The 27,692-nt window shown below is 30.9% G+C and overlaps 3 protein-coding genes across 3 annotated transcripts; 1 reads left to right on the forward strand and 2 right to left on the reverse strand.

Moving 5' to 3' along the window:
• The first annotated feature begins 7,016 nt into the window (after window positions 1-7,016).
• LOC111013818 (transcription factor bHLH140-like protein) lies at window positions 7,017-7,951 on the forward strand. The gene has a single exon (XM_022288334.2). It carries the CDS (start codon window positions 7,082-7,084, stop codon window positions 7,706-7,708), a length of 627 nt encoding a protein of 208 aa, XP_022144026.2. The 5' UTR covers window positions 7,017-7,081; the 3' UTR covers window positions 7,709-7,951.
• A 3,000-nt stretch (window positions 7,952-10,951) lies between these two features.
• Window positions 10,952-14,384, reverse strand: LOC111013817 (pyruvate decarboxylase 1-like). Its single transcript, XM_022288333.2, has 6 exons — window positions 13,793-14,384; window positions 13,074-13,240; window positions 12,017-12,667; window positions 11,818-11,935; window positions 11,550-11,738; window positions 10,952-11,248 (listed from the first exon to the last, which is right to left on the reverse strand). The coding sequence occupies exons 1-6, from the start codon at window positions 14,348-14,350 to the stop codon at window positions 11,078-11,080; spliced, it is 1,854 nt and encodes a 617-aa protein (XP_022144025.2). The 5' UTR covers window positions 14,351-14,384; the 3' UTR covers window positions 10,952-11,077.
• An 8,484-nt stretch (window positions 14,385-22,868) lies between these two features.
• LOC111013816 (pyruvate decarboxylase 1-like) lies at window positions 22,869-27,355 on the reverse strand. The gene is made up of 6 exons (XM_022288332.2): window positions 26,858-27,355; window positions 25,663-25,829; window positions 23,884-24,534; window positions 23,657-23,774; window positions 23,386-23,574; window positions 22,869-23,125 (listed from the first exon to the last, which is right to left on the reverse strand). The coding sequence occupies exons 1-6, from the start codon at window positions 27,269-27,271 to the stop codon at window positions 22,955-22,957; spliced, it is 1,710 nt and encodes a 569-aa protein (XP_022144024.1). The 5' UTR covers window positions 27,272-27,355; the 3' UTR covers window positions 22,869-22,954.
• Between the last annotated feature and the right edge of the window lie 337 nt (window positions 27,356-27,692).

Here is a 27,692-nt window from a genome sequence, read left to right on the forward strand (position 1 = left end):
TTAAATAAAAAAATATTTACTAGTATCCTTTCAATTATAACTAGTGAAATGTTCAAATCTTATAAGGTTATTACAAATCTAGATTTTTTTTTATAGTCATATTTCGTCTTAATTAAGAATGTTCTATTTTTATTTGGCTATCAGCCGTGATTTTTTTTTCAAATAATACAATTTCATTTATTTTACTAAGTCTAAATTAAATATGAACAAACCCCTTAATTTATAATTAGTTTAGGTGTTTTTGGGTTAAAAAATTATCCCACAACGAGATATAATGCACCACACAATATATATATATATATATATATATAATGATAAAAAAATTGTTTATTTTTAAAACTTGTCACTAAATTATAGGTCATTAGTATTTACCACTAATAGTAGTTATCAATATCATGAAGAAAATAATATTTTCCATTTGATTGACAAACATTCTACTTTTTACTAATTTATAATTATTTATTTAAAAAAATATATAATTACATATATATTTAGAGCAATCTAAATCTAGTTCAACTGAATAAGGTATATATCATCAACAAAAAAATAAATTTATAGGTTCGAATCTCTACTCTTGTTTTCTTTTTTCTTTTTAAATCTATCGCTTGCTGAATTAAAATAATAAATTATCTATTTAGACCATCATTTTAATATATAATTACGTTTCATTATACTAAATCTACATTCATTTCTTTACCTATTTTTCTTTTCTTTTTGCCTTTTGCATAATGATTTGAATTCGACTCCCTCCCTAAGGTTTGGCCATATAAATGCATTTATCTTTTGAAATGTCATTTTCTTCCCTTTACCTATTTTATATGAAAACACCTAAACTTTAGGATTATGATTTATTGGACAAAAATTCTACTAAAATAATACAAATATTTAAAAGGTTTACTAATTAATCAATTGATTATATACTCTAATTATTCATCCCGACTCCACCACTCATTTTTCAATTAATTCCATGGGATTTGAAATTTCAAAATTTCTCAATGATACATGGAAAGAAAATTATTAGTACAAAACATTCGGTTTTCATTTATCTTTTGAAACATATGGGTGTTTTCCTCGTCCATCAAACAGTATGGTTAATAAAAAGATCTAAAAATTAACAACTTTATGATTAAAAAAAAACCATCAATCTAATAACAAATTTGAATATAACATCGGTTCATTTTATTTCTTCAACATTATATAAATATTTTGACTTTGAGAGACTTGCTCAAAGTCAAGCCACCTCGTTATCATTAATGCAATTAAAGTATATTGTTATTTTTTTCTGAAAGTCCAAAATCTCCACCCATTACTTTAAAAAGATGAAAATTAAAGGACGGATCAACGACTAATAGGAAATCTATAACCCATATACAGTCATTTAATGTGCTTAAAGTTTCGATAGTGGAACCCCTATGTCTTAATTTTCAAAAAACACACAAATCCTCTAGAATTTTCACGAAAAGAAAACGATCAAACGAGAAAGAACATGGAGCACTCGACCCTAATAAATAACCGAAAAGGAGAGGAGGTCGGTTGAGGAAATATGTCACACAAATGAATAAAAAGAAATATATGATAGAGGAGGTGGAGTGATGTAGGTAGTGAAAAGGATTGATTTTCATTAGAGCCAAGTTTTGGTAAGGTCTATTTAGCAAAGTTTTCACATCAGAAGAACTATTTACTGAGGGACCCAATAATATTGAATCATTCAATCAATTGGCTAATCCAAATTTGTACCAACTTCTTCTTCTGTCTCTCAATACTGTACACACCACTCATGCCCCCATGGTTTTTACCACTCCCTCCCCAATTTCAACTCAAAACCCATTATTAATTATTACCTCTCTCCCTCTCTCTCTAGGGTAATTTTAATTTCTTTTTTTAACCATTGCCATGGGTTTGATGAAAAAAATATGCCTTAAAAAATTCAATCCCCATAACTTAGTCGTACCTGAAACCTAGTTCACAAAATAAAAAACAACCAACCAACCAACTTGTAAATAGCTACATGGTAAAAATACGTCATTTTATAAAATATACTATACTATCCCTTCCGCACAATTTTATCTTTCGGGTTTTACTCGGAACTACTAACACCAATAAAGATGTTATAACTAATCTAAAACGTCACGTATCATTAATTAGAGATATTGTTTATTTTACTTATTAATCTTACAATTTCTAAATATTAATAGAGTTCCTGTTGGGGTTACGAAGCGTGCAAACAAAATCCCATTGGTATAAGATATTTTTTGTAAAATCAAAAGCAAAATCGTGAAGGTTATGTCTAGCTAAAACGAACAATATCATATCATTGTAGAGATATTCGGGGTACGAGAGTATCATTGTCCTTAACAGTTCCGTCTCAAGATCTTATTGACAGAAAATTGAATCCATTTCTTTTCTTTTAATTTAAATATACATTGATATGAAACCCTATGTCTATTTAAACCTCTTAAGTCCCTTGATGATGTATACTTGGAGTATAGCTCGTGCAATTACAAATTTTTTATCGAGTGCTACTTGATCTTTTCGACACGAGATTCTTAACATCTCGTAGTTAGAATAGTAGATTTCTCTCTATATCTTTTCGATGTATATTCATGACTTTGCTTTTTGTTTTACTCAACCGATCACGTAGCGAAAGAAAGGGCGTTGGAAATGTGTGTGTGATGGGTCAGAGAGAGTGGGGGGCGGTTGAAGGAAGGTCATAGAGAGGGTTGCAGAGGGAGGTCAGGTAAAAAAAAAAGAGTAGAAGAGAAGGAGAAGTGAAGAAGTTAAGAATATAATATAATTAGGATTCTACCAACCCAACGCGAATGCCGGAGCTACACCCATGTGCTTTTGTTTCTCCCCTCACTCGGCCCCCCTCTCTCTTTCCCACTTTCCCTTTCCCATTATTATTTTTTACCTCTCAATTTTCCCCTTTCTTCTTCTTTATTCCAAATCTAAATTAAGTTTAAATACTATTTTAATTCATTTATTTTTAACGATCGAGAATCCTATATTAAATATATATAATTTCGAGATGAAACTCCATGAACATTGATATCGACTTTAGTTCATTCTAATTCTTGTACTTTCAAAATTTTCATGATTATGGTTCATTTTTGTGTCTGTATTTTTAAGAATTCTATTTTAATCTCTGTGATTTAAACTTTTTGTTTATTTTAATCAATGTATTTTTGAGACATCCATTTTGTTGATGTACTTTTAAAAAGTGATTACTTTAGTTCTTTCAATTTCATTTTTATCTCATTTCTCTTTCAATTTGAATTTAAGCCTCACACTTCCCACGTTTTTTTTAATATAACCATACATTTACATTAAAAGGTTTCTAAAGAGTATAAAATTTTTTAAATAAGAATTAAACTGTCATTTTTTAAAGGTACAGTAATTTTCATTGGTCGGTCCGAAAGGGTAGGGTGAATTGAGACGGAATAAGTTCAAATCCTATTATGATCACCTACTTTATTAATTAACTCATATGTGTTTTGTGACATTAAATGATCACCTACTATCCGTGAGATTAGTTGAGGTGTGTATAACCTTATCCAAACACTTACAAATATCAAGGGAAAAAAAATACGGTAATTAAAATAAATCTTTTAAAATCACAGTAACTAAAATGTGAATAAAAAATTTAAAATACATGAATCAAAATAGTTCAACTGCATAATTTTTCAAATTAAAAAAGAAAATTTAATATATGGTATGGGAAGGTAATTTGTGTGGATTTTAGTTGAGTGTTTGGGTTGGGCAAAAAGAAAAGCGCCAGAATGCAATATTTGCATGCTTCCGATACGTCGTTCCACTAATGCCATCGTCCTATAATTTCAGATCGGAGGGGTCCTCTAATCATAACCTTCTACTGTTCATTCCCCCACCATTTTTTCATTTTCGATTTCAATTTCATATATTTTCTCTCCTTTTATTATGATTTTTTCTTTTTTTTTTTTTAATGCAACTTAGGTTGGGGTTGAATTTTGATGGGTTACTGTTATATGTACCGACTGTGACTTTGTTAGTTGAAATTGTCCTTCGTTAGCCTCTAGACGCTGTAGATTGAGCATAAGAATTTAAATCGAATCTAAATATATTTGTTGTCTATTCTATAATTAAAATATAATTTTCTTTCGTATTTGTGATGTAATATTAGAAAAAAAGTTGAAAATTTTGGCCATTTTAATTTGGTTATTGTCTCTTAAAGTTGTTAACTTTGCAATCCACTTGTAGGTATATATATTTGGCTTTGAAGTAAATAAATAATTACCAAAGAGAGACAAAGCAAAGAAATTATTGGCAAATAAGTCTAATTTAATTACAGGAAACTATTATTCTACTTTTTTAAATATTGTAATATCAACAAATTTCCACCTCATTTTTACTATTCTAAAAAAAATCATACCCATAAATATGGAGAAAGAAAAGAAGAAAGAAGAAGAAAAGAATTGCAGAGTTTTGATTTTACTTTTTTACGTATGGAGAAAGCAAGTAAAGAAGACAATCATACCCAACCCAACAAACCCATAAATATTTTCTGTTTGTTTCTCGGGAAACGAAATCCAATCAAGCAAAAACCTGAGAATCATCACTTTAACCTGAAATTCCCCCCTTTAAAAGAAGAGCTGATAAGACATGTTTTAATCCCTCTTTTCAATTTCTAGTAATAATAAAGGACACCGAAATAAAACCAAAACCAAAAACCCAACCCCAACCCCAAAAGAAGAAAAACCAAACAACCCACTCAAGTGAGGTTAAAAAAACGACGTGGGCCGAGTTGTTTGAACTAGATCGCAACCCGATCGGATTCACCCGCGCCAATCTAAGCAGACTCCTGAAAATAAAAGGAGAGATTTGGAGCAAGATAAATATTTGACAAATGCTACTTTTTACTATACTTAATTAAATCATTTGTCTGATTTATACGTCAGAGTGTCTTGAATTTAAGACTAGATTGATTATAGATTATTTTTATAAGTATTCGTTGGAGCGTTCGAAGTTAGAGTGTTAATCCATAATCTCGAATCCAACTCCTCTATCAACAAATATAACATCAAAACAAAATGAAGTTTTCTATTTTCTCTTTCCCTTTTCTTTCCCTCCCAAGTAAATAGTAAAAATCAATGAACGAAGAACAAAAGAAAAAGAAAAATGAAAAATTTAAAGAATCGTACATTGATAAAAGTCCGGCAACGATTTGGTCCTTGGATTTAGGGCAAACACACCTGCAAACTACGATCAATAAATCTACTTTGAATTCAGAGGCAGCCCTCTCGCAGGACCCCCCCTACCCTAAAACCCCACCATCCCCAATCCCTTTCTCTTCAAAAAAAATTCTTTTTTTTTTTAATTTTAATTTTCTTCTATGTTTTAAATTTTCTGACCCCTAAACGTGACTAAAAGTAATCTCTTTCCTCTCTTTGCCGACTTGTGATTGTGAACAACAAGGACACTGTTGCCCTTTATATGGGGGTCCCTCTAGGACTCTTTCTTCTCTCCTTAACCTAATCCTAAACCCTCATCCAAACAAACAAACACAAACCATTCTCTCTAACTAAATCCAAACTCTCTAATTTTCTCCTCAAGAAATTACCAATGGAAGGGCAATTATACGACATTATTTAATGTAACCGATACAATTTGACTGTCTCTTAACAGCGGTCAAATTCAAGATTAAAATTTGTCTGCTTTTGGATATCAGACATAGATTTTAAATTCTTTCTCATATACCTACACGGTATCTTCGTAGTGTGAGTTTCAAGAAAATTTGGACATGACGAGTTGGTTTTGGAGGACGATCAAAGGAACGGAATAGTATATTCATATTTACTTAAGATTCTGTGGAGAAAGGTCAAAGTTCTTTGGCCTTTTTTTTTTCACTTGTCTATTTGACTATGAAAAGTTAAAATTTTTATGTGACTTTGATTGAAAGCAAAGATGGATATGGTCATGGGTATATGATGTAAAAGAAAAAAGAGAAAAAAAAAACACACACATATGTGTAGTACAAATCAAAAGCAATCAAAGTTCTTAAAGAAATACACTTTTTTATATATTATTCGAATAAATCATCATCAAACAACCTCGGAAACATACCATATTATAATTAGAAATGTCACACTCAGATCCTTAAATCACAAACACATACAATGAAAAAGAGATAATTAAAAGGCCAATAAAATATATAATTTTCATCATGTAAAATAAATCATCCGTTTACAAATTTTATCTAATAGATGTCTACAAATTTTATCTAATAGATCTCTAAACTTTAAAAGTAATATAAAAAGTCTCAAATTTTCAATTTTGTATCTAATATATCTCTAAACTTTCAATTTTCAATTTTTAAGACAAATTTTAAACTTTTGAGATTCGTAGAACACAACATTTAAAATTCAAACACTATAGTCACAAGAGGTTTTTCAAACTAGAAGATAGATTTTTCTTTTTTATCTATTTCTAATTTTGAATTTTCTCTATTTTCATCCAGAGGGTAAAAAATTTCATAAACAGGTCTTTTCATATTTCGATAGCGTTTCCTTTTAAAGTGGAATTCATCCTTTATTTTTTTCCTTTCAATTCACTCAAATCTCTTCTGTTTCATCGATTTTGTCTGGATCCTCTTTTTTTTTTTGGAAAAAAGGGAAGGAGAAGTATCTTCTTTTTGGTGGATCCCTCTTATTCTTGTTTAGTCCCCTTTTTTTATGAGGTGGTTTCTATTTCTACATCTGTTTCTTCCTCGCTTTCCCCCACCCCCACCGTTTTAAAAAGTTAGGGATACCTGTCAAACATAAAATAAAAAATTTAGTATTATAGATGCCTTATAAAAGTACCGACTTTCAAAATTTAAAGACCAAACTTGTAATCGATCAAGAATTAACTCCAATATACTTTATTTTGGGCTAACGAAACCGGGTTCCCATCTAGGGTTTTGTAGGGTTAAACAACCCGTATCCAACGCCAGAGATCGGCTGACTCACATGACGACACCCTTTTTTTCTCTCTCTCTTCTGCGTTTATATATATACACACACAAACACAATGAAAAAAAAAATTAAAAACCTTCCACTTATTTTCTATGTACCAAAATTTTGATCGGTGTGTTTCTCCAAGTGGGTGCCGTTGGGAAATGGATTACAGCTTTCCGACGAGCAACCCCAGCTCGTGTGGCTCGTCCTCCGGCGGCGGCGGCGGCGGAGGAGAGATCAACAAAAAAGAGAAGATGAAGAAGAGCGGCGGCGGTTGCAGCGACGGCGGAGGGAAGAGGAGCAAAGGAGTGGTGAAGCTGTCGACGGACCCACAAAGCGTGGCGGCGAGAGAGCGACGGCACAGAATCAGCGACCGGTTCAAGATTCTGCAGAGCTTAGTCCCCGGTGGCACCAAAATGGACACCGTCTCTATGCTCGATGAGGCCATTCATTATGTCAAATTCTTGAAAACCCAGATTTGGCTTCATCAAACCATGATCAATTTCGTTGATTATGACGTGGCGGCGGCCACGGCGAGCTCCTCCCTCCCTCTGGACCCCAGCGGCGGCGATTACTGCAGCAACGTGAATAACATTAACAACAACATTCTGTACACTCCAAACGACGTCGTCAAAATGGAGGAGCCGTTTTTGCCACCGCAGTTGGATCCCACCGGCTACTACTCCTCAGGACAAGACCAATTCATGTGCTCTTATGATGCTTACATGAACTTCTAGCTCTTTTTTTTTTTCTCTCTTGCCTTTGATTTGTATCTACTTAATTATGTTAATTACTCTATGTGTATTTTGCAAACTTTAGAGTGGGTTAATTAAGGCTGTGATTATAATTAAATTAGAACAAATTTGGGATATTTTGAGACCTCTTGTAAGAAATTTCACCCAATTGGCTAGTTTCCGATATTGTTTTTACTTTTACTTCTTTCTCGGGATGGATATTTGAAGCATCGATTGAGAGATAAAGATTTTTCTGTGTCATTTTAAGTTTAATCTTCCTTTGCATGTCTCTTGATCTGTTCAAAGTTTAGGTTGATAGTTGTTAATATGTATATATGTTTGGCTTTTGGTTCTTAGTATGAAAATTTCTATTTTGTTTTTCAATGGTGGAGATTTCATCGTACTAGTTAAATTTAAATTACTTGTTTTTATCTTTGAAGATAGATTGACAATCTCTTGAATCTCCAACTTTAATTAGGCTGAGGGTCCATTGGACAATGATGTGATCTTTCTAATTTTGTGTTTAGTAATTTAGTTTCTTTGTTTTGTGAGATATTTTCTTTTTTTAAATGATTTTCATTTTAAATATTGGATTAGGATTTGGAAAGTATTCTTTTAGAAGTGAGAAACAACACATAGAATAGTTAGTGAGTTTACTTTTTAAGAATGCGAAGTTTTTATCAAATAGTGACTTGTTTCCTATGAATTTCTTTTTCCTTTTTGTAATTGTGTTTATAATTTGAATTAGTAAAGGAAAGGTGTTCAATAATCGTTTTCTTAATTACAAAAAATTTGTTAATCTTTCAATTATTATGAAGGAAAAAAACCATAAAATAAATGAGTATTAACGAGCATAGTTTTATTTAAAAAATCAAAATCATTATCAAACAAAATTGTAATTCGTACTTGCTTTAGTTATACCTTTTTGCTTAATTAATTAATGTCATATAATCAAGATCTTTGCAAATTCTTCGGGTTGCAAAGAACTAAACTTTGTGGTCCTTTTTAGGGAAAAAAAAATTAATTAAGACATAAAAATATTCATCGGACACGTCTGTTAGGGGCTGTTTGGAACACGAAGATGCCTTAATGTCCACGAGAATAAGATAGTTTAGAACATGTTGGTTGATGGAGACAAATTTGTTTGTATTTGTAACATGAAAGAATCTTAAAATAGAAAGTCTTCAAATATTACATAATTTCCGCTTAATGTGTTCCTAGGAATTTCACAAGGAAAAAAAAATTAATTACTTGATATGAATAATATAATAATTAATGCTAGAAATGACACTTCTTACATTTTTGGAAAATAATTGCAAACCAACATATATAATCTAGCATATGCATGCCAATTTCTTTAAATTGGGTCAAATTAAACGAGCCAAATTAACAAAATTTTTAAAGATGTTGATATGTTTTAGTTACGTTTTTGGTTTGAGGTTAATTTAATATGCGAGAATATTTAATTGCAAATATTAGATTTAAATCTTAGATTATCAACTTTTATACTCCTTCATTTTAGTCTGTATAAATTTTTATTCTGATTTGATTCATGGATTTTTTTTAAGAACTATCTTACTTATTACCCATGTCAGCCCATTTATATTAGACACCTATTATAAAGCAGTTTATACAAAATCAATTAACAGTTAGAATTAATTCTCTTTTTTGGCTTAAAATATTTGATAGTTAAAAAGATCCATGACTTAAAATCATAGAATCATTATCATCTGCCCTCAAAATTTAATTATAGCAACTCAAATTTATCACAGTTTTACAAAATATTATATTATTATAATCCGAAGTAAAAAAATTAAAGAATAATATAAGAAGTTAAAGATTAGAGAGAGATAAAATTATCTCATTATCATCTTCAACTCTTTAATCATAGGAACACAAATTTAGCTAGATTGTATAATTATTTGAAATGGAAGAGAGTCGTCGAGGATGAGATTTGACATTATGAAACGTGGAAAGCAGAGACGATAATATTATATTATTATGATTGGAAAATTATGGATATTATGAAAGAAAAGAAGTTGAGAGATTAGATGTGGATGTGCAAACTAGAAGTCACAGTCTCACATAATTTTCCCAACAAGTGACAGGTTGGGGTTGGAATTTCCCTACAAATGATAAGGTACCAAACGAACAAGAGCTGATCACGACAAGAGAGAGAGAAACAGAATGAGCAGTTTTATTGAAATTAATAATATTAATTCGTTACTCTTTTTTTGCAAATTGGCAACCACAAAGACAATAAATGTAAAACATGCAAAAACAGTAGAACAACAACCACTCTCTTCCTCCACATTTATGACCTCAACACCCAAAATCATCCTATTCTTACTTTTTCAGTTTTGTTTAGTTTCAATTTGGTTCTTGTGATTTGGTTAAATCTTCCAAAACGTATGTAATATGTTTCATTAGATTATAATCTATTTACCGAATCGTGAGGAACTAAATCGAAATGCCTGCAAACTATTTTCCCATTTTCCAGTGGCTCGCTTGTAAAAGGGAAAACAAAGAGAGCTTTGATACACCAAAAAATCTAGTGGTTTTGTAGTTAATAATGGCATTAAAAACTTGACTAAAAATTCAATCCAATCCAATGAAAACATTATATATAGAATTGGCAACTGTGGAGATGGCAATGGCGGCAGAGTTTGGAGGGGGGAGCCCCAAGGAATTGCAGTGAGTCCCTATGAACAATCACCTCAATAAAACAAATTCAGTCCTTGTTGTCTCCTCTCCTTTTGTTGCTTTCCAATCTTCAATTCTCTCATCTTTCTCCTTTTAATTTCCTTTGCCTATTCTCTCTCCCTCTTCTCTCTTCCTCTCTCTCCTCCCAATGTAACACAATTCAAACGGATTCGTTTGATAACGTTCATGTTTTCTTATTTCTCGTTTTCAATTTTATTAAGAAATATAAGTATTTGACAACTATTTATGTTTTTTGTGTATCGTTTTCAATTTTATTAATAAATTGTATAAGTATTTTACAACTAGTTATGTTTCTTATTTCTATTTTTTAGAAACGTATAGAACTTTTTTAAAACAACAGAAGCAAGTTTCTTGTTGTTTCTTATTCCCATTTCTATTATTATTTTGTTTCAAAATATAAATAAAAATATTGTTTTATCATTATTGAATACATAGGTGTTGGGACTGTGCAATTCTTTTTCTCTGGGTTAAAAAGGAGGAAATAGAAATAAGAAATAGGAGAATTATCAAACAAGCTAGGAACTTAAAGGGACCATCTTAATAAAGACGTGTGAACAAGCGATTAGGTAAAAGAAAAACAACATAATCTATAGAAAAATTTAACACAATGCGATACATTATTGAGATTTAAAATTAGTTATTAATGAATTATAAAGGTTTAGGAGGACGACTATTAATGGCAGCAAGCTTGTTCCCAAATTCAAGCAACTCTTTACTTGTATCATCTCGATGGACAATAGTCTCTATGAAACACAAGCAATCATTTTTTTCTCCCATTGCTATTTGGATTGCTTTCACCAATTCTTCTTCTGTTTTAACCTTCAAGTTGAAATTTAGAACCCATGAAACAAACTAGAGAGAAAAAAAAAATCAGCAACGCAACGTAAAAATCAGCAATGCAACATTTTGATTATACAACTTTCATGGCTCTCAACTAACTTATGCACCTCGATACTCTGATTTAATCGAGAAAACTAGTTATGCTTGTTTTGGAAGAACTTTTAAGATAATTTTCTTACTTAATGAAAACATATTTTTTTTAAAAAGAAAGATATTTGTTTTCCTTATTTTGTAAGGCGTATATGAAAATAAAAAAGGAAAAATGATATTGAGATTTTACCTTGGTGGTCCAACAATTACCATTAGCATTATGCATGGCATCAACGAGGGCGGTATAGTCCCAATTCTTGATGACATTGTAAGGTCCATCGTGAATTTCTACTTCAATGGTGTATCCACCATTATTTATCAAAAATATTATGTTCCTTTGTCCCAACCTTAACATCGTCGATAAATCTTGTGGAGCCATCTGCACATAAAGTTATTTTCTCTATTGAAAATTTAAAGATCAAAATATAATAAGAATGACATATTGAAATAAGCTCGACCTGAAAGCTCCCATCACCCATACAGAGAACCATTCGTTCGTTTGATGCAGCTTGTGCATATCCGAGAGTTGCCCCTAAAGACCATCCAATGGATGCATAGATTATCTGCATCTCATACCTACATTTCTTCGAACTGTCATTCATATATCTTCAACTCACAATACTTTAATCACTGTGTTAAATTTGATAAGAATTTTACCCGCACGATTGTGGTAGTTTCAATTTTTGACAGTGAAACCAAGAGTCACCGGCCTCAGAAATCACAGCCATGTTACTCGACAACATTTTCTGAATATGTTTGAAAAGAACATTGACCCGCAAGGCCTCGCCCGGCTCCGACTGGAGTGGACCCGACTCCGGAACATAAATCCGGCGGTAATTCTCGTAGGCCGTTGGATTGGGCTTGAGGCGCTTAGTTAGGGCCCGAAGGAAGTCCATCATTAAAATGGGCCCAAAACTCGGCCCATTAGGAAACACGACGCGCTCCGGCTCCACGATAATCGCGTTGTTCTTTTTGTAGCAAAGAGAGAATCCGACGGTTTCAAGTTCGTCGAAAGTGGGCCCGGCGAAGAGCGAGGCGTCGGCGATCTCAACGGTCTCACCGCAGAAGGCGGTGCTGAGAACTCCCCAGTAAGTGCCGATGAAATGAGGGTGGTTCTCCGGGAACAGGCCTTTCGCCGACGGCGTGACGGCGACGGCGTAGCCACAAGCGTCGGCCAGCTCCACGAACGCCGCCTGGGCTTTGGCGAGGCGCAGCTTCTTTCCGGCGACGGCCACTGGTTTCACGGCGCTATTTAGAAGCTGAGCTGCCTTCTCCACCGCCGCCTCCAGACCCATCTGGTTACTTTGCCTGAGGAATCATCAAATAATTCAGGCAGAAAATTAACCATAGAAAACAATCTTTTTTTTTTCTTTTTTTTGAAAATTTTGTGAGTTAAAGGGCATATTAAATATCGGCAAACACAGGGACATATCTATCAATATTTCCATAAATTCGCGGGTTCGGTAATTGACATTTCTATCGTATTAAAAAAATCAATAATGTATCTATTAATATACATAATATTAATATTAATCATTTCTCACCTATTTAGAAATAAAAATATGTTTATTTGTTAATTTAAATATTTTTTGTACGATTTTTTAATTTCTCCTATGTTTATAGAATTATATATGAATATTTCCATCTATATTTTCATGAAATTGAAGCACTGACATTTTGAAGTGAGGAGTAAAATGGGATCGAATGATATTACTTGGGAGGGAGGGAAAGTGGGATGAGGGATTGGATCGAGAAAGAAGGATGAGGAGTGGCCACCAAATTGCAGCAAACGCTAATGTAAATTGGCTTGCTCTCTTCCAAACACTTGCAAATTGCTGTGTCTATCTTCCATTGTGCGTCTTTCAGACTGTCAATTACAGCCTACATAAGAAAGTAAATAAGGGTCCGTTTAATAACACTACAATTTCTTGCTTTTGTTTAAAAAATGAATTTCATGATCCAACATATATGAATTCAAGTATGATCAAATAATTTTTTTATTTATGTTTTGGAGTAAATGAAAAATTAGAAAGAGAGAGAAGAAACTTGTCTCGTTATTTTCAAAATTTCTGTATAATTTTAAGAACATTCTGAAAAATGAAAAATAAGAAACATAGTTAACTGCTAAATGTTTAAATTTGAAAATTGAAAACGAGAAATAGAAAACAACAACTTTAACAGATGAGTCTTAAAGTTTCTAAAATTGAAACATATATATACAAAGAAGTTGAAATTTTGAATCTCATTTTAGTTTTTCTAACTTTCAAAGGTTCTATCATCCTTGCAACTTTTAAAAAATATCCATTTCGATTAGCTTTGAGTATTTGTGTATCAAAATGTTGACGTGGGCATGTTTTGAAACTACAAATTAGCTAAGAAAAACAAATCTGAAAATTGAGGTAGTGAATAGAATAGAACACAAATTGAAATTACCTGATAACAAGTAACATTTTGAAAGCAACGAAGTTCTTGGGAGAAATCAGGCAGCCCAATGGTATGGTGGAGAATCTTTTTACTCCCATAATCATTGGAATTGGGCCCACCCACAATGCACACCACCGGAAGATCCTCCGAGAAAGCTCCGGCCACGGCGTTGATCAGGCTCAGCCCGCCCACCGTGAACGTCACAGCGCAGGCTCCCACGCCGCGGCGCCTGGCGTAGCCGTCCGCCGCGTACCCAGCGTTGAGCTCGCTGCAGCACCCAACAAGATTCAGCCCCTTTTCCGCAACGAAGTAATCGAGCAGCACAAGATTGGAATCTCCCGGAACGGAGAAGATGTCGCCGACGCCGATCTCGACCAGCCGGCGGGCCAGGTAGTGGCCCAGCGTCGACGGCGTGGCGGCGGCCGCTGCAATATTTGGGGCTCCGGCGAGTTGGGATTGGATGCAAATTAGTGGTTTCAATACGCCATTAGTGGACGGCTTGAGCTTGGAGCGAGCTGGCGCCACTGGGTTTTCTGTTTGGAAGCCGTTTTCGAGGTTGATCGGCATGGCTGATGAATCAAAAAGGCAGCGACAGCGACAAGAACACAATTTTTGATAGATAATATATTGTTGCCTCTGCGTGGTATCTCTTATATATTGATTCATTTTGTGGCTAAATTACAAATTTGGATCTTTTGCACTTCCACTTAGATAATAACTGTTTCTCAATTTTAATAAGTTAGTGGTGTTAATATTGTAACTTAAATGTTTATTTAGCGCATTGATTAGGCATTCTCACGTGTGACGTTTTTTTTTTTAATGTATTCCAACCTCCAACATTACTATTAATTTTTTTTTTGTTGGGAGGATATGCATTAACTAATTTAACGATTTAAAATGGTTTTAGAGCAGAACTTCTCTCAGTATCAAGGTGAAAGTTGGTGGGGATGTGATGTCCAAATAAAGAGGAGGGGTACATGAATGAACCGATACCACATAGAGATCCTGAAATCATAGAAAAATTTAAATGTGCTTGTATCTGGTTACAAATTGGATCATCATTTGTTAGTTTTATGTAAGTGTTAGTTCGATATTTGAATAATTTAAGATTTGGATCTAATTAATATTACTTATTAGAATTAAAATTGTTGGCCAAACATGAGCTTAGTTTCGAGGTTTAAGTCTCCATACCTCACGATTTGTTGTATTAAATAGGCTGATCCCTAATTTTTCCTTAATTTATTTATTAAAAATAAAGAAAAGATAGATTCTTGCTTGTTAATGAAAAGGTGTTTTCTTTTTTTTTTTTTTTAACTCAGCTGTGTATTTGGATTTTGCATTTTTGATATGACGTATTGTACCGATAAGTGATAACATCAATATTTAAATGATAATATTATAACAATTTTATTTTTGTTTTTCCATTTTCTAACCTAAGTACGTGTTAATTGACATATATCTCTAATCAAAAGGTTCTGAGTTCAATCTCCCACCCCACCTGTTGTACTAACAAAAATTATACCTATTTTTATCTCGATTTATTTGGCATGTTTTTTTACGGTCGTATTTGAATTCAAAATCAAAATTTAAAAATAAAAACAAGTTTTAAATATTTTCTTAATTTTGAAAACATTTCTAAAAAGTGACAAATAAAAAACAGAGTTGAAAGTAATATATATTTTTTTTGTTTTATTTAATAGTGAATAATTTTTCTTAGTACAATTAATTGGGAGTACGATAATTTAAACTTCTGACCTCAAAGAAAAGAGTAGGTATTAATTAGAACTGTGCTTATGTTGACACGTTTAATGAACCATTAATATTTGAGATGGTAATAGACGCTTGTTTCAAAATAAAATAAAAAATATAGTAATACAATAATCTACTTTTTATTTTATTTATAATCTTAATTTTTAAAATATAAAACTAAAAACAGAATAATTATCGGGCATAATTTTGAAATGACATGAGACGAGCTGGAGAGAAATTAAATTAATGATCATTAATTTAGTTGAGCTAATTTTTTTTTTCTATATTTTTTTTAGGGAAAGTTGAGCTAATTTTTAAATAACTGAGTTCTCTCAAAATAATAATAATAATAATAATAATAATAATAATAATAATAATAATAATAATAACAACTCCTAGCTCTCTCTTGCACCAACGTATGTAAGAGTAACATTTAATTTTATTATTTAACCGATATGTTTTAAGCAAACAAACCTTCCCCTCACGTTTATTAAAAGGAAAAAAAAAAAAAAACCTCCCTCATATTTAGTACTTCAAATTTTAAACAGAAAAAAAAAAAACTTCACCACGTTAAGTACGGAAAAGAAAAACCTCCCACTTTCATTTTAATCACTACTTAAGAGTTCATATGGATCCAGATAAGCTTAGCTCAAAGATAATTGACATATGTCTTAGACTAAATAATGAGTGAAAAAATAGTACTACCAAAAGATTTTAAAAAATAATAGTAATTAAGTATTTCCATGGATATGCAAAAATATAATTAAGGTTAAATTTTGATGGACATGTTTATTAAATTTTTAAACTCTAGAAATTTTAATTGCATTCATAAACTTTGGAATTGTGATGTTATGTAGCATATGTCTTTAAGACTGCTAACTAAATTATATGACGTATAATTATTTTAGTACAACAAAATGTGGGTGAAGTGACCTTCAACTTCAAAGAATGCAACTATATTTTATTCTACTTAACTATATTTTTTTTATAACATTTATTACATGATGTTATTTGACTTATTAAATTAATAATAGGTTCCTTCCCAAAAAAAAATATAATAATAATAATAATTTCTACCATCAATAAGTTGTGTGCTCCCTCTTGGACCAAATTAATTTTTGACACAATGAGGTTTATTATTATTATTATTATTTTATTTTGACACGATGGTATTAATTACACTTTCACATATGGGCATTACCTAATTACCTTGATTTATTGACAAAATTTTCAAAAAGTCAAACGTAAACCATATATGAAGTTAATAATAAAGCCTTCATAATAATTTCAACCATTTTAAATAGATTTTGAAACCATACATTTTTTTTTGACACTAGATATGGAAAAAACATATATTATTTTGAGAAAAAAAATACCCTTTTGGTCATGAGTTTTCAACCAAGTTTGTTTGGTTCCTACATTATTTCAAAATTGTGTATGGTTGCCATAAATTTTCATAAATAATGTAAGACTTTAAAATAGAAATCACTCCATTTTTTTAACCATTCTTTTAGCATAAATGAAAATAACTTTCGTCACATTCTAATTTATAGCATGAATCGATTCATATAACTTTAAAAAAATCGTGAAAATAAGTTGTTTTAGTGTCTATTGATCGATTTTGTTATTGGCATCTAATTCTCACTCTCAAATTGGTTAGACTTTTAACAAACTTCTAAGATTTTAATAGGTTGATTATGACCAAAATCAAACCAATAAATTTTTTCTTTAAAAAAGACAAATCAAATGAATAGTTGGGAAGCTAAAATTGCCATATGTTTAATTATACTTTTTGAAGTAGTCTACTTTTATTACCAAACTCACCCTTTATAAAATGCCTAATATAATTGGTTTGATTTAATTAGTTTTTAAAAACTTATTACAATTATTGAAAGGAGCAATATGCTTTCTCTCCCATGTTGACTTACCAAAGGAAATTTGCAAATTTTTGGGGGACAATTGCTCACATTGCATGATAAATGGAAGTCTATCTTGATCAGCAATTGACCTTTAAAACTCCACAACAATTTCAATATGGTTCAAACATATTTCATATACCACTTGACTGAAAATTGAAATTAAATGTTACACATTATTGAAATCCAAAATTCAACAAAATTTTTAAATGATTTCTCTTCTTCCTAAAAGTTTGGGAGAATGACTGTTGGCAGCAAGAATCCTGTTTCCAAATCCAAGTAATTCTTTACTTGTATCATCTCTATGAACAATAACCTCTACGAAGTATAAACAATCCTTTAGATCTTCAATTGTTGTCTCAATTGCTATCACCAATTTTTCCTTTGTTTGAACCTGTAAGCCAAATCTTAAAAATTTTTATTGAAAATTTATGTTGAAAAATGAAAACTAAATCGCTTGTTTATCATCATTGACTTATGCATTTGACATTGAGAAACTAATAAAATAATTAAACAAATGGTCACTATGGCTTGAACTTGGACGACCACCAAATAAATTTATTGTACTTAAAACATTTTTTTTAGCTTTTCAAGATAAAAATTCATCGAATAACGAAGACATGTTTTGCAAAAATGGTACTTATGTTTTACCTTGGCAGTCCAACCCATTTTCCATCATGATTGCGCATGGCGTGTATGAGCGCAGTGTACTCCAATTCTTGACGATATTATAAGTATCGTCGTGAAGCTCTACTTTAATGGTGCACCATTGTTTATAAAAAAAAAATATTATGTTTCTTTACTCCATCCTTAACATCGTTGACACATCTAGTGGACCCATCCGTACAATAAAAAGTTTGTTACTATTAAAAGTTTAAAGATCAAAAGAATAAAATAAGAAATTCAAAATAGAATAAGCTTGACCTGAAAGCTCCCGTCACTAATGCAAAGAACCACTCGCCCCTCCGATGCAGTTGGTGCATATCCGAGAGTTGTACCTAGAGACCATCCAATAGATGCATATTGTAATTGCAACTCGTACCTACATTTATTCCGTATAATCTCATAACTATCTTTGGATTTAATAAGTCAATGTTGTTAATAATATTGTAACTTCAATGTTTATTTAGTACATTTATTAGGCATTCTCTTGTGTGACATTGTTTTTTTCGGTTTTAAATTTTTGTTTTAGTTGAAAAGGTAGTGATTCTAAACTCCAACATTTTTTATCGAGAGGATATATCTTTAACCCATTGAAGTATCCTTAAATTAGGGTCGAATTATAAAAATATATAGGGTAAAATACACTTTTAGTTCCTGAATTTGAGGATATGTGTCTATTAATCCCAGTTTCAAGAAGGGACCGTTAACTAATGGAAAAGATACATGACAATTCCTAATAAGAGGGAAGGAGGAAGAAGAGAGAAAAAAATAAAAAGGAAGAAAGATGAAGATGCCAACTCATCATCTAATCACCAAAAAAATATATATAATATTTATATAATTTGCCATGTCAACATTCCTAGTAAGAAATTATTTGTTATTTAGTCAATTGACGGTCAAATTAATTTCAGGGACCAAACTATCACTTTTCGAAACTTAGAAACTAAATAGACACATACCCTCAAACTCAGGGACTAAAAGTGTATTTTATCCAAATATATATATAGGTGGAAGTAATATTTTTTGTTTTATTTATCTCTTTTTAAGTTCAATAAACAATTAATTGGTGTATTATCTAATAAATTATATTTAAATTTGTAAGCGAATGAATGTAGTATTTATGAGTTTAGATTTTAAAAGTAAAAAGCTAAAAATAAAATAGTTATGAGCCGTAATGAATTTTAAATGATCATTAATTTAGTTGGGCTATTTTTTAAATAACTCTTAGCTCTCCTTTGCACCAACGCAAGCAAGGAAGGAAACCTCCCTCACTTCCCACGTTAAGTACTAAAAAGAAAAACTTCCCCTTAAAATACTTAAATAAACTCTAAATATAAAAACTCTTTCACATTTAATCCTTCAAATCCCCGCTACTCTGGGATTATGTTAAAAAAATAATAATAACCATTAAGTATTTTCATATATGCGTGCAAAAATGTAATTAAGGTTAGACTCGAAATTCAGTCCATTAAAATTTTATGATCATATTTATTTAATCTTTATACTCAAAATTTTAATTGCGTTTATAAACTTTAGAATTATAATCTTATATACGTAGTATTTGCATTGTGGAGGAAATAACGTTGAATTTCAAAGAAGTTAAGTTTTATCCAAGCTTAACTTAAGTTGTTTTATAACACATTTACTAAGTTCTGTTTACATTAGTAATTTATTATTTGACTTTGCAAAATTAATAATAAGTTCCTAACCATTAATTCAACTGGGCCAGTTAATGAATTTGTGTACTCTCTTTGGCCATTTACGCCAGCTAGTGACACTTGCGCTAGATTATTTGTGGTAATTAATTTTTAACAGAATGATTTTTTTTTTTTTTGAGGAATTTGACATAATGGTGTTAATTACACATATAGCCATCAACTAATTACCTTGGTTTATTGACAAGATTATAAAAGTCAAACGTAAACTATATATGAAGTTAACAATGAAGTAAAATTTTTTTTAAAAAAACAAAAAAACAATGAAGTAAAATTGTAAAAATTGGAAATAAGGAAAAGAAATATATCTCTTTTTTTTTCTTGCATTTATGTTCTTCTTTTTTTCTTCTTTCTTGCGGCTATTTTTGTTTATTTAAGTTTCTTGGACTCTAAAAACTTAACAAAATTCAGAAGAAAATTGGTAAAATTGTTTCTCTTTTCTCTTTTAACATCCTTATAATTAGTACCCACTTAAACTCCGAAGAACAAGAGATTTTTTTATATATATATTATTAAAAATAAAACTATGTTTTAAAATATTCTAAATCAAAACTAATTTAAAAAATAATGTTGTTTTAAATGTCTTGGTCTCTAGACGACATGTGATCAATTTTCTATTAAATCTGTAGCATGTATGATTTAATCTAATCATAATTAGCATGTATGATTTTTTATTAAAACTATGTTTTATAATTAGCATGTATGATTTAACGTGGGGAAGAATTTTCTTTTTAGACAAATTTAATCTTGATTTTTTTTTGTATAATACCTAAACTATCCTTTTATTAATTAAAAAAAATTAATAAAAACTCATCTACCGACTTTGTACACCTAACACCCAAAAATAGAAAAAAAAAAAACTTTTCAACATCCTTATAATTAACACCCACTTAAATATCCCTCAACACCCACTCTATTAAATAGTAATAACTTATTAAGACTAAATAAAAAAAAAACTTTTTATTAAGGACTTTTCGTCCTTCTCAAAATTTTAAATATATGTAATTTTCATTTTCTCACATTTTACTATATATATATGGATAGTTTTAAGTTTTTCAATATCATTTTTTTAGATTATTGGAGTCAAATATCATTAATGATTTTCTTTTTAATTCTATATTTTTTAAATTTCATACTTGTTTTTTTCTATTTTCAATTGTTATTGGCCCGTTTGATAACCATTTTTTTTTGTTTTTTTTTTGTTTTTAGTTTTTTAAAAACAGGTTGTTCGATAATTAATCCAATTTTTTGTTTTTGGTTTTGAAATTCTATGTAAATTTCAAAAAAAAAAAAAACTAGTTTTCAAAAACATATTTCTCTTTTTCAAAATCTGATTTTTCTTCTAATACTCCACTTTTTTTTCTTATATTTATCTCTAGAAAATTTATTTCTCACTCTAAAATTTATTTCTTTCTAAATTTCTCTCTACAAAATCTATTTTTCTCTCTTTAAAATTTTCATATTTTGAATATTTATTATTATTTGTCTATCCAAATTTTTTTTAGATATTATGAATTTTATTGATATTATGAATGTGTTAATTATTTAGATAAAAATAAAATCATAAGTAGGATTGGTTATTTAATTTAAAATATTATGAGATAATTATAAAATATAATATTATTGTATTTTTAACTTACATAAATTACTTCAATAATTATAATACTTAATTATATTTAAATTCTGAATATTAAAAGTCTTGAAATCTCTAAAATTTTATGCCACTTTTTTTCCTTTTTTAAGTTTTGTCACTATTTTATTTTCTATAGCCACAAAATGACTTTTTTTTCACTCCTTTCCTGAGTCATATATATCTATATATAATCTATACTTCTCTCTCGATTTTTTATATTTTTGTTTCTAAATTGAATAGAGTTGAACTATATACAGTAATTATTGTGTAGCAATCTCAAATATTGGTGAGAGGTAAATTTCTATTTTTCTTTTTAATTATATGTCCATTGATTTTTATCTTTTTTATGGATTATTATTCTTAATATGATTTTTATAATTAATCTTAAAATTAGTTTATTATTTTAAATTTTTATGCATGTTTTTAATTTTTAAAATTTAAATTTTAGTTAAATGACGTTATCAATGTTTTGAACAGCAAGTTTGATAAAATGTTGATATTTTATTTAAAATTAGAAATACACACAAATTAATTTTATTTTTAAATTATATCAAATTAATTAATAATTATTTTTATTTGATTTATTTGGTAGCTTTTCAACCATTTGATTTTGATTCTTGAAGTTTTTGTATGAAAAATATTTTAGATTCTAATATTCTTAACATAATGTTTTTATTATTACACATCTGTCTAATTAAAATAGCTACTTGAATAAAATTTATAAAATAATTTAAATTAAATCTCAATTTTAGAACTGACGTGATTAACCTAATGGTATAGACAACGTTAAAATTCTAGTGAAAAATCAGTCAACAAAATTCAACTTACACAACTTCGTACTTCACAACTCTATTAGTTTTAGCTTTGTTTTTCCTTCTAGCTATTTATATCAAATGATATTTAATTTTATTAAAAACTTCTACTAAATATTTCAAATTTTATTATATTTATATAGATAATTTTTTTATATTTGTTTTGGACAAATTAATCTCAAAATTATTTATATATAAAGTCATAATTTTTAGATTTATTAACGACATTTTTAGTATTTATACTAAACGTAAACTAATATTATACCTAATGACTTTATTATAGTTTAGTTTTCAATATTACTTAATTGGAATGTTTATGAGAATTACATCTAACGTTATATTTGGAAAAAATAATTTTTTTCCCATAAATTGGGTAAGCTTTATCAATTTTGACTCTCCCATATTGACTTACCAAAAGAAATTTGTAAATTTTTGGGAGAGAACGACTCACACTGCATGCTATTCGATAAATAAAATCTATCTTGATTCTGTAATTGACGTTAAAACTCTATTATAGCTTCAATTTGTACCAACATTATTTGATTTGACACATTTTAGAGTATGTTTAGTTGATAAATATGATTCATGGCACTTGACTATGGCACTTGACTAAAAATTTTTAAATAGTGTTGCACATTATTGAAATCCAAAATTCAACAAAATTTTTAAATGATTTCTCTTCTTCATAAAAGTTTGGGAGAATGACTGTTGGCAGCAAGAATCCTGTTTCCAAATCCAAGTAATTCTTTACTTGTATCATCTCTATGAACAATAGCCTCTATGAAGCATAAGCTGTCTTTTTGATCTTCAATTGCTGTCTCAATTGCTATCATTAACTCTTCTTCTGTTTGAACCTGTAAGCCAAATCATTAAAATTTTATTATAAATTTAGGTTGAAAAATGAAAACTAAATAATTTTGATGATACTTCTCTCTCGATTGACTTATTCATTTAACATTGAGAAAACTAGTAAAATACGGTCGATATGATTTGAACTTGGATGACACCAAAGAAATTTGTTGTATTGGAACATTTTTCTGGCTTCTCAAGATAAAAGATAAAAATTCATTAGAGAATGAAGACATCTTTTGCAAAAATGGTATTGAGATTTTACTTTGGCAGTCCAACACTTTCCATCATGATTACGCATGGCGTGTACGAACGCAGTGTAGTCCCAATTCTTGATGATATTATAAGGGCCATCATGAAGCTCTACTTCAATGGTGTATCCACCATTATTTATCAAAAATATTATGTTTCTTTGCCCCAACCTTAACATCGTTGACACATCTTGTGGACTCATCTGCACACAAAATTGTTTTTGCTACTAAAAGTTTAAAGATCAAAAATTAAAGTAAGAATTTCAAAATGAAATAAGCTTAGACCTGAAAGCTCCCATCACCAATGCAAAGAACCACTCGCTCGTCGAGTGCAGCTTGTGCATACCCGAGAGTTGCACCTAGAGACCATCCAATAGATGCATATTGTAATTGCACCTCGTACCTACATTTTTGTTCAATATTATTTCATATTGTAAATAGATTTTTTAAGTTCTTGAGTTTAAATAAAGAAAATGGTTAGTAAATTTAAAAAGAAAACTGATTTTTTTTACCCGCATGATTGTGGTAATTTAAGTTTTTGACACTGAAACCAAGAGTCGCCTGTCTCAGAAATCACAGTCATGTTACCGGTCAACATTTTCTGGATATGTTGGAAAAGAACGTTGGCCCGCAAGGCCTCGCCCGGCTTCGACTGGAGGGGACCCGACTCCGGAATATAAACCCGACGATAATTCTCATAAGCAGTTGGGTTGGGCTTTAGTCGCTTGGCCAAAGCCCAAAGGAAGTCCTTCATCAATATGGGCCCAAAAGAGGGCCCATTAGGAAACACGACGCGATTGGGCTCTACAATAATGGCCTTGTTCTTTTTGTAGGCGAGCGAGAAGGCGACGGTTTCGACGTCATTGAAATTGGGGCCGGCGAAGAGCGAGGCGTCGGCGATTTCCACCGTCTCGCCGCAGAAGGCGGAGCTGACGGCTCCCCAGTAAGTGCCGATGAAATGAGGGTGGTTCTCCGGAAACAGGCCTTTCGCCGACGGCGTAAGGGCGACGGCGTAGCCACATGCGTCGGCGAGCTCCACGAACGCCGCCTCGGCTCCGGCGGCTCGCAGCTTCTTCCCGCCGACCAGCACAGGTTTTACGGCGTTATTTAATAGCTGAGCGGCCTTCTCCACAGCCACCTCTAAACCCATCTTGTTACTTGGCCTGAGAAATTAGTTCACCCACGTAGCTATCATAAAATAAATATTTAGTTGAAAGTTTGATTTTTTTTAAATAGTACGGTCTAAATTAAAAAGAAAAGAGGAAAAAAAATTAATCTTATGCTGTATTTAAATAATAATAAAATAAAAATGTTGATATTTTTACAAGAAATTGTTAGAATATTTTTAAAATTATTATAATAATAGGAGGTAGACACATATTAATATGCTTATATTCCTAAACTATATAACGTTACAACACGTGCCATGATATAGTTAAATAGACCATGGAGTATGGAGTTTCGTTGGGTGTTTTAACTTTTATTTGAGTTATTTAATGCAAGGACTATTTATAATAATATACCGTTGCCAAAAATAATTATAAGTACGTAGAATTAAATTAAATTAGGATGATATTTTTCTTATATAAAAAAATGAGTTTAAAAGTACATGCATTATCCCTTAAAACCTAAAAGGGCACAAAATAGTAAGTCAGCAAAGTTCGGGTCTTTTTAGTTAAGGGAATGTCTGATTTAAGACTTTAAAAGATACCTGTGGATAACACATACATGAGAAGAAGACGTTTGAGAATCAAATGGTATTTGATTGTGATTTGTGCATGTAAATGAAATTTTTGTACGGAATAGATGATATATGTATTTTTTTCAATAGAATTGTTCCTTAAAGTGTTATATAATTATGATACATTAATTAATGAATTAACCAAAATTAATTCAAAGAAATAAATATAAATTAATTGATTATATAATCCATAATTAATAATTTTAATTCAACAATTAATTACAGTTATTGAAAAATAAACTCTTAACTAATTAAAATATATCAATTAAATATATTATTCATCTCAGTAAATATTAAATTGCATTAATTTAACACATCTTTATCAACAAAGATGAGTTAAATATATTTTTAATCAATAAATTAATTACTACAATAGAATAATTAATTATGTTAATTTAATTTAATATATTTTAATAATCAAAATGAATTAAGTAAACATTTCAATCAGCATATATACATTTTTTAGTTGTATGGTTTTATTTAATGTAAACATGAAATTGATTTTGTAATCTTGATTGAGGTTTAAAAAGAGTAGAAATTGAAGTATTACTTGGTAGAGGGAGAGAGTGGGATGAGTGGATGGATTGAGAAAGAGGGATGAGGAATGGCCACCAGATCGCAGCAAATGCTAATGTAAACTGGCTTCCTTTTTTCCAAACACTTGCAAATTGCTCTGTCTATCTCCCACTGTGCCTCTTCAAGATTATCAATAATGGCCTACACACCACAACAAACACACAAACCAAATCAAAATCAATTCAAGTATTGGTCATTTTTGAATCCAATTATATTTTTAGGACAAATATATACTTGCTTACACACTCATTCCTAGTGACTAAAAAATCTAGTGGATAAAAAGTCGGAGAGGGTTAGTTTGATCCTTCAATTTCCCATCACCAGACGGTAAATAATACTGAGTGCCATAAGCCACTTTTAAGAGAACACAAATGGAGAGATTTGTTGTTTTTTATTCTTCACATTTTTTACAAAAATGAAGAAGTCGATCGGGGTCGATTTTTTAATGGTGGTCATCAACAAGATAGATGCTCGCTCCACTATAAAGATTGAACACTGGGAAACCGAGTTAGGGTTCTTACTTAGTGGTGTATAGATAAGTGTTGTCAATTAGGGATGTTTTATGGATTGGGTTGGGTTGAAGTGCTTTTTAGATCTAACCAAATTATTCGAATTGCACATCTATCGAACTTAAATGACCTTTGTTAAACAACAAATTCAACCTAACCAAACAATGAAATAATGTTTGGATTTGGGTGAATTCGGATTATTTTCGTCCCTCATTTAAAATATTATATAACAAAAAAATATATTAATATTAATATGGTAGAAATTTAAAAAGTTATTGGAAAATAAATAATCCGTATAGAACTATTGAATGCGATAAAAATAAAATATATCTATATATAGTTTTATGAGGTATGTTAGTGACCTAGAACAACAAGGCACTCTCCGAGATCATGGAATATGGAATTTTTCGATTAAAATTTCGACAGTAACATCAGTAACATCTTCTCTGATGTTAAGGATCTCACGTTAAAAAAAGATCTAACAATGATTTATAGTAGACATGACTACTATATCGGATGCAAAAATGAGATCCCGTCAATAAATTATTTAAAAATAAATAATAAGTTGAAATAGACTAGTTTTACTTGAATAATTGAAGTGCTTTTTTTTTATCACCCCTATGGTCTGTTACAGAAGAATAGTTGGGGTTTTAGCAGTACCTGATGACACGTGACATTTCGAAAGCAGCGTAGTTCCTGACCGATATCGGGCAACCCAATGGTATGGTGGAGAATCTTTTTACTCCAGTAATCGTTGGAGTTGGGCCCACCCACAATGCACACCACCGGAACATCCTCCGAGTAAGCTCCGGCGACGGCGTTGATCAGGCTCAGCCCGCCCACCGTGAACGTCACGGCGCAGGCTCCCACGCCGCGCCGCCTGGCGTAGCCGTCCGCCGCGTACCCAGCGTTGAGCTCGCTGCAGCAGCCGACGAGATTCAACCCCTGTTCCGCCACGAAATAATCGAGCAGCAGGAGATTGAAATCTCCCGGAACGGAAAAGATATCGCCGACGCCGATTTCAACCAGCCGCCGCCCAAGGTAGTGGCCCACCGTCGATGCGGCGGTGGCCATAGCGCTGAGGCTTAGGAAATTAGGAATCACGAGGCACCCGAAAACCGGAATTTAATTAATGTATCTTGCTACTCTGATCTCAACACCTTGCTCTACGGGGCTCGTAAATTTATAGAAGAATTCGCTAATCATTTATATTTACTTGCATAATACTTGGGAAATTTAGGAGAATATTAGAAATTGGGTGGAAGAATTATAAATTTCTCTTTTTTTTTCTCCAACGAAATATCTAATCTTCTGCATATTGATGACTAATAATTTATTATCAAAAGAATTTAATATTAACCCACGGTGTTGGGCTAAGTTGTAGGGAAATTTAAGCTTAAACTTTGAAGGCAAACACATATCATCATGCAATCCAATTATCAAAATTATAGGGTGAATTATTAAATTTAGAAATACGTGTATATATCACTATATA

Source organism: Momordica charantia (genome assembly GCF_013281855.1).
Source record: "Momordica charantia cultivar OHB3-1 chromosome 1 unlocalized genomic scaffold, Mcharantia_2.0 BLBB01000001.1, whole genome shotgun sequence".
NCBI classification, from domain to species: Eukaryota; Viridiplantae; Streptophyta; class Magnoliopsida; order Cucurbitales; family Cucurbitaceae; genus Momordica; species Momordica charantia.

Coding starts and splice junctions, on each gene's coding strand:
- LOC111013816 (XM_022288332.2), bottom strand. CDS start 27,271: ATGGCCACCGCCGCATCGACGGTGGGCCACTACCTTGGGCGGCGGCTG. Junction 25,830..26,857: donor GAAATGTCACGTGTCATCAG/GTACTGCTAAAA, acceptor TGTGGTGTGTAG/GCCATTATTGATAATCTTGA. Junction 23,575..23,656: donor TTGGTGATGGGAGCTTTCAG/GTCTAAGCTTAT, acceptor TTTTGTGTGCAG/ATGAGTCCACAAGATGTGTC.
- LOC111013818 (XM_022288334.2), top strand. CDS start 7,082: ATGTACCAAAATTTTGATCGGTGTGTTTCTCCAAGTGGGTGCCGTTGG.
- LOC111013817 (XM_022288333.2), bottom strand. CDS start 14,350: ATGCCGATCAACCTCGAAAACGGCTTCCAAACAGAAAACCCAGTGGCG. Junction 13,241..13,792: donor AAAATGTTACTTGTTATCAG/GTAATTTCAATT, acceptor TTTCTTATGTAG/GCTGTAATTGACAGTCTGAA. Junction 11,936..12,016: donor AAACTACCACAATCGTGCGG/GTAAAATTCTTA, acceptor GAAGAAATGTAG/GTATGAGATGCAGATAATCT.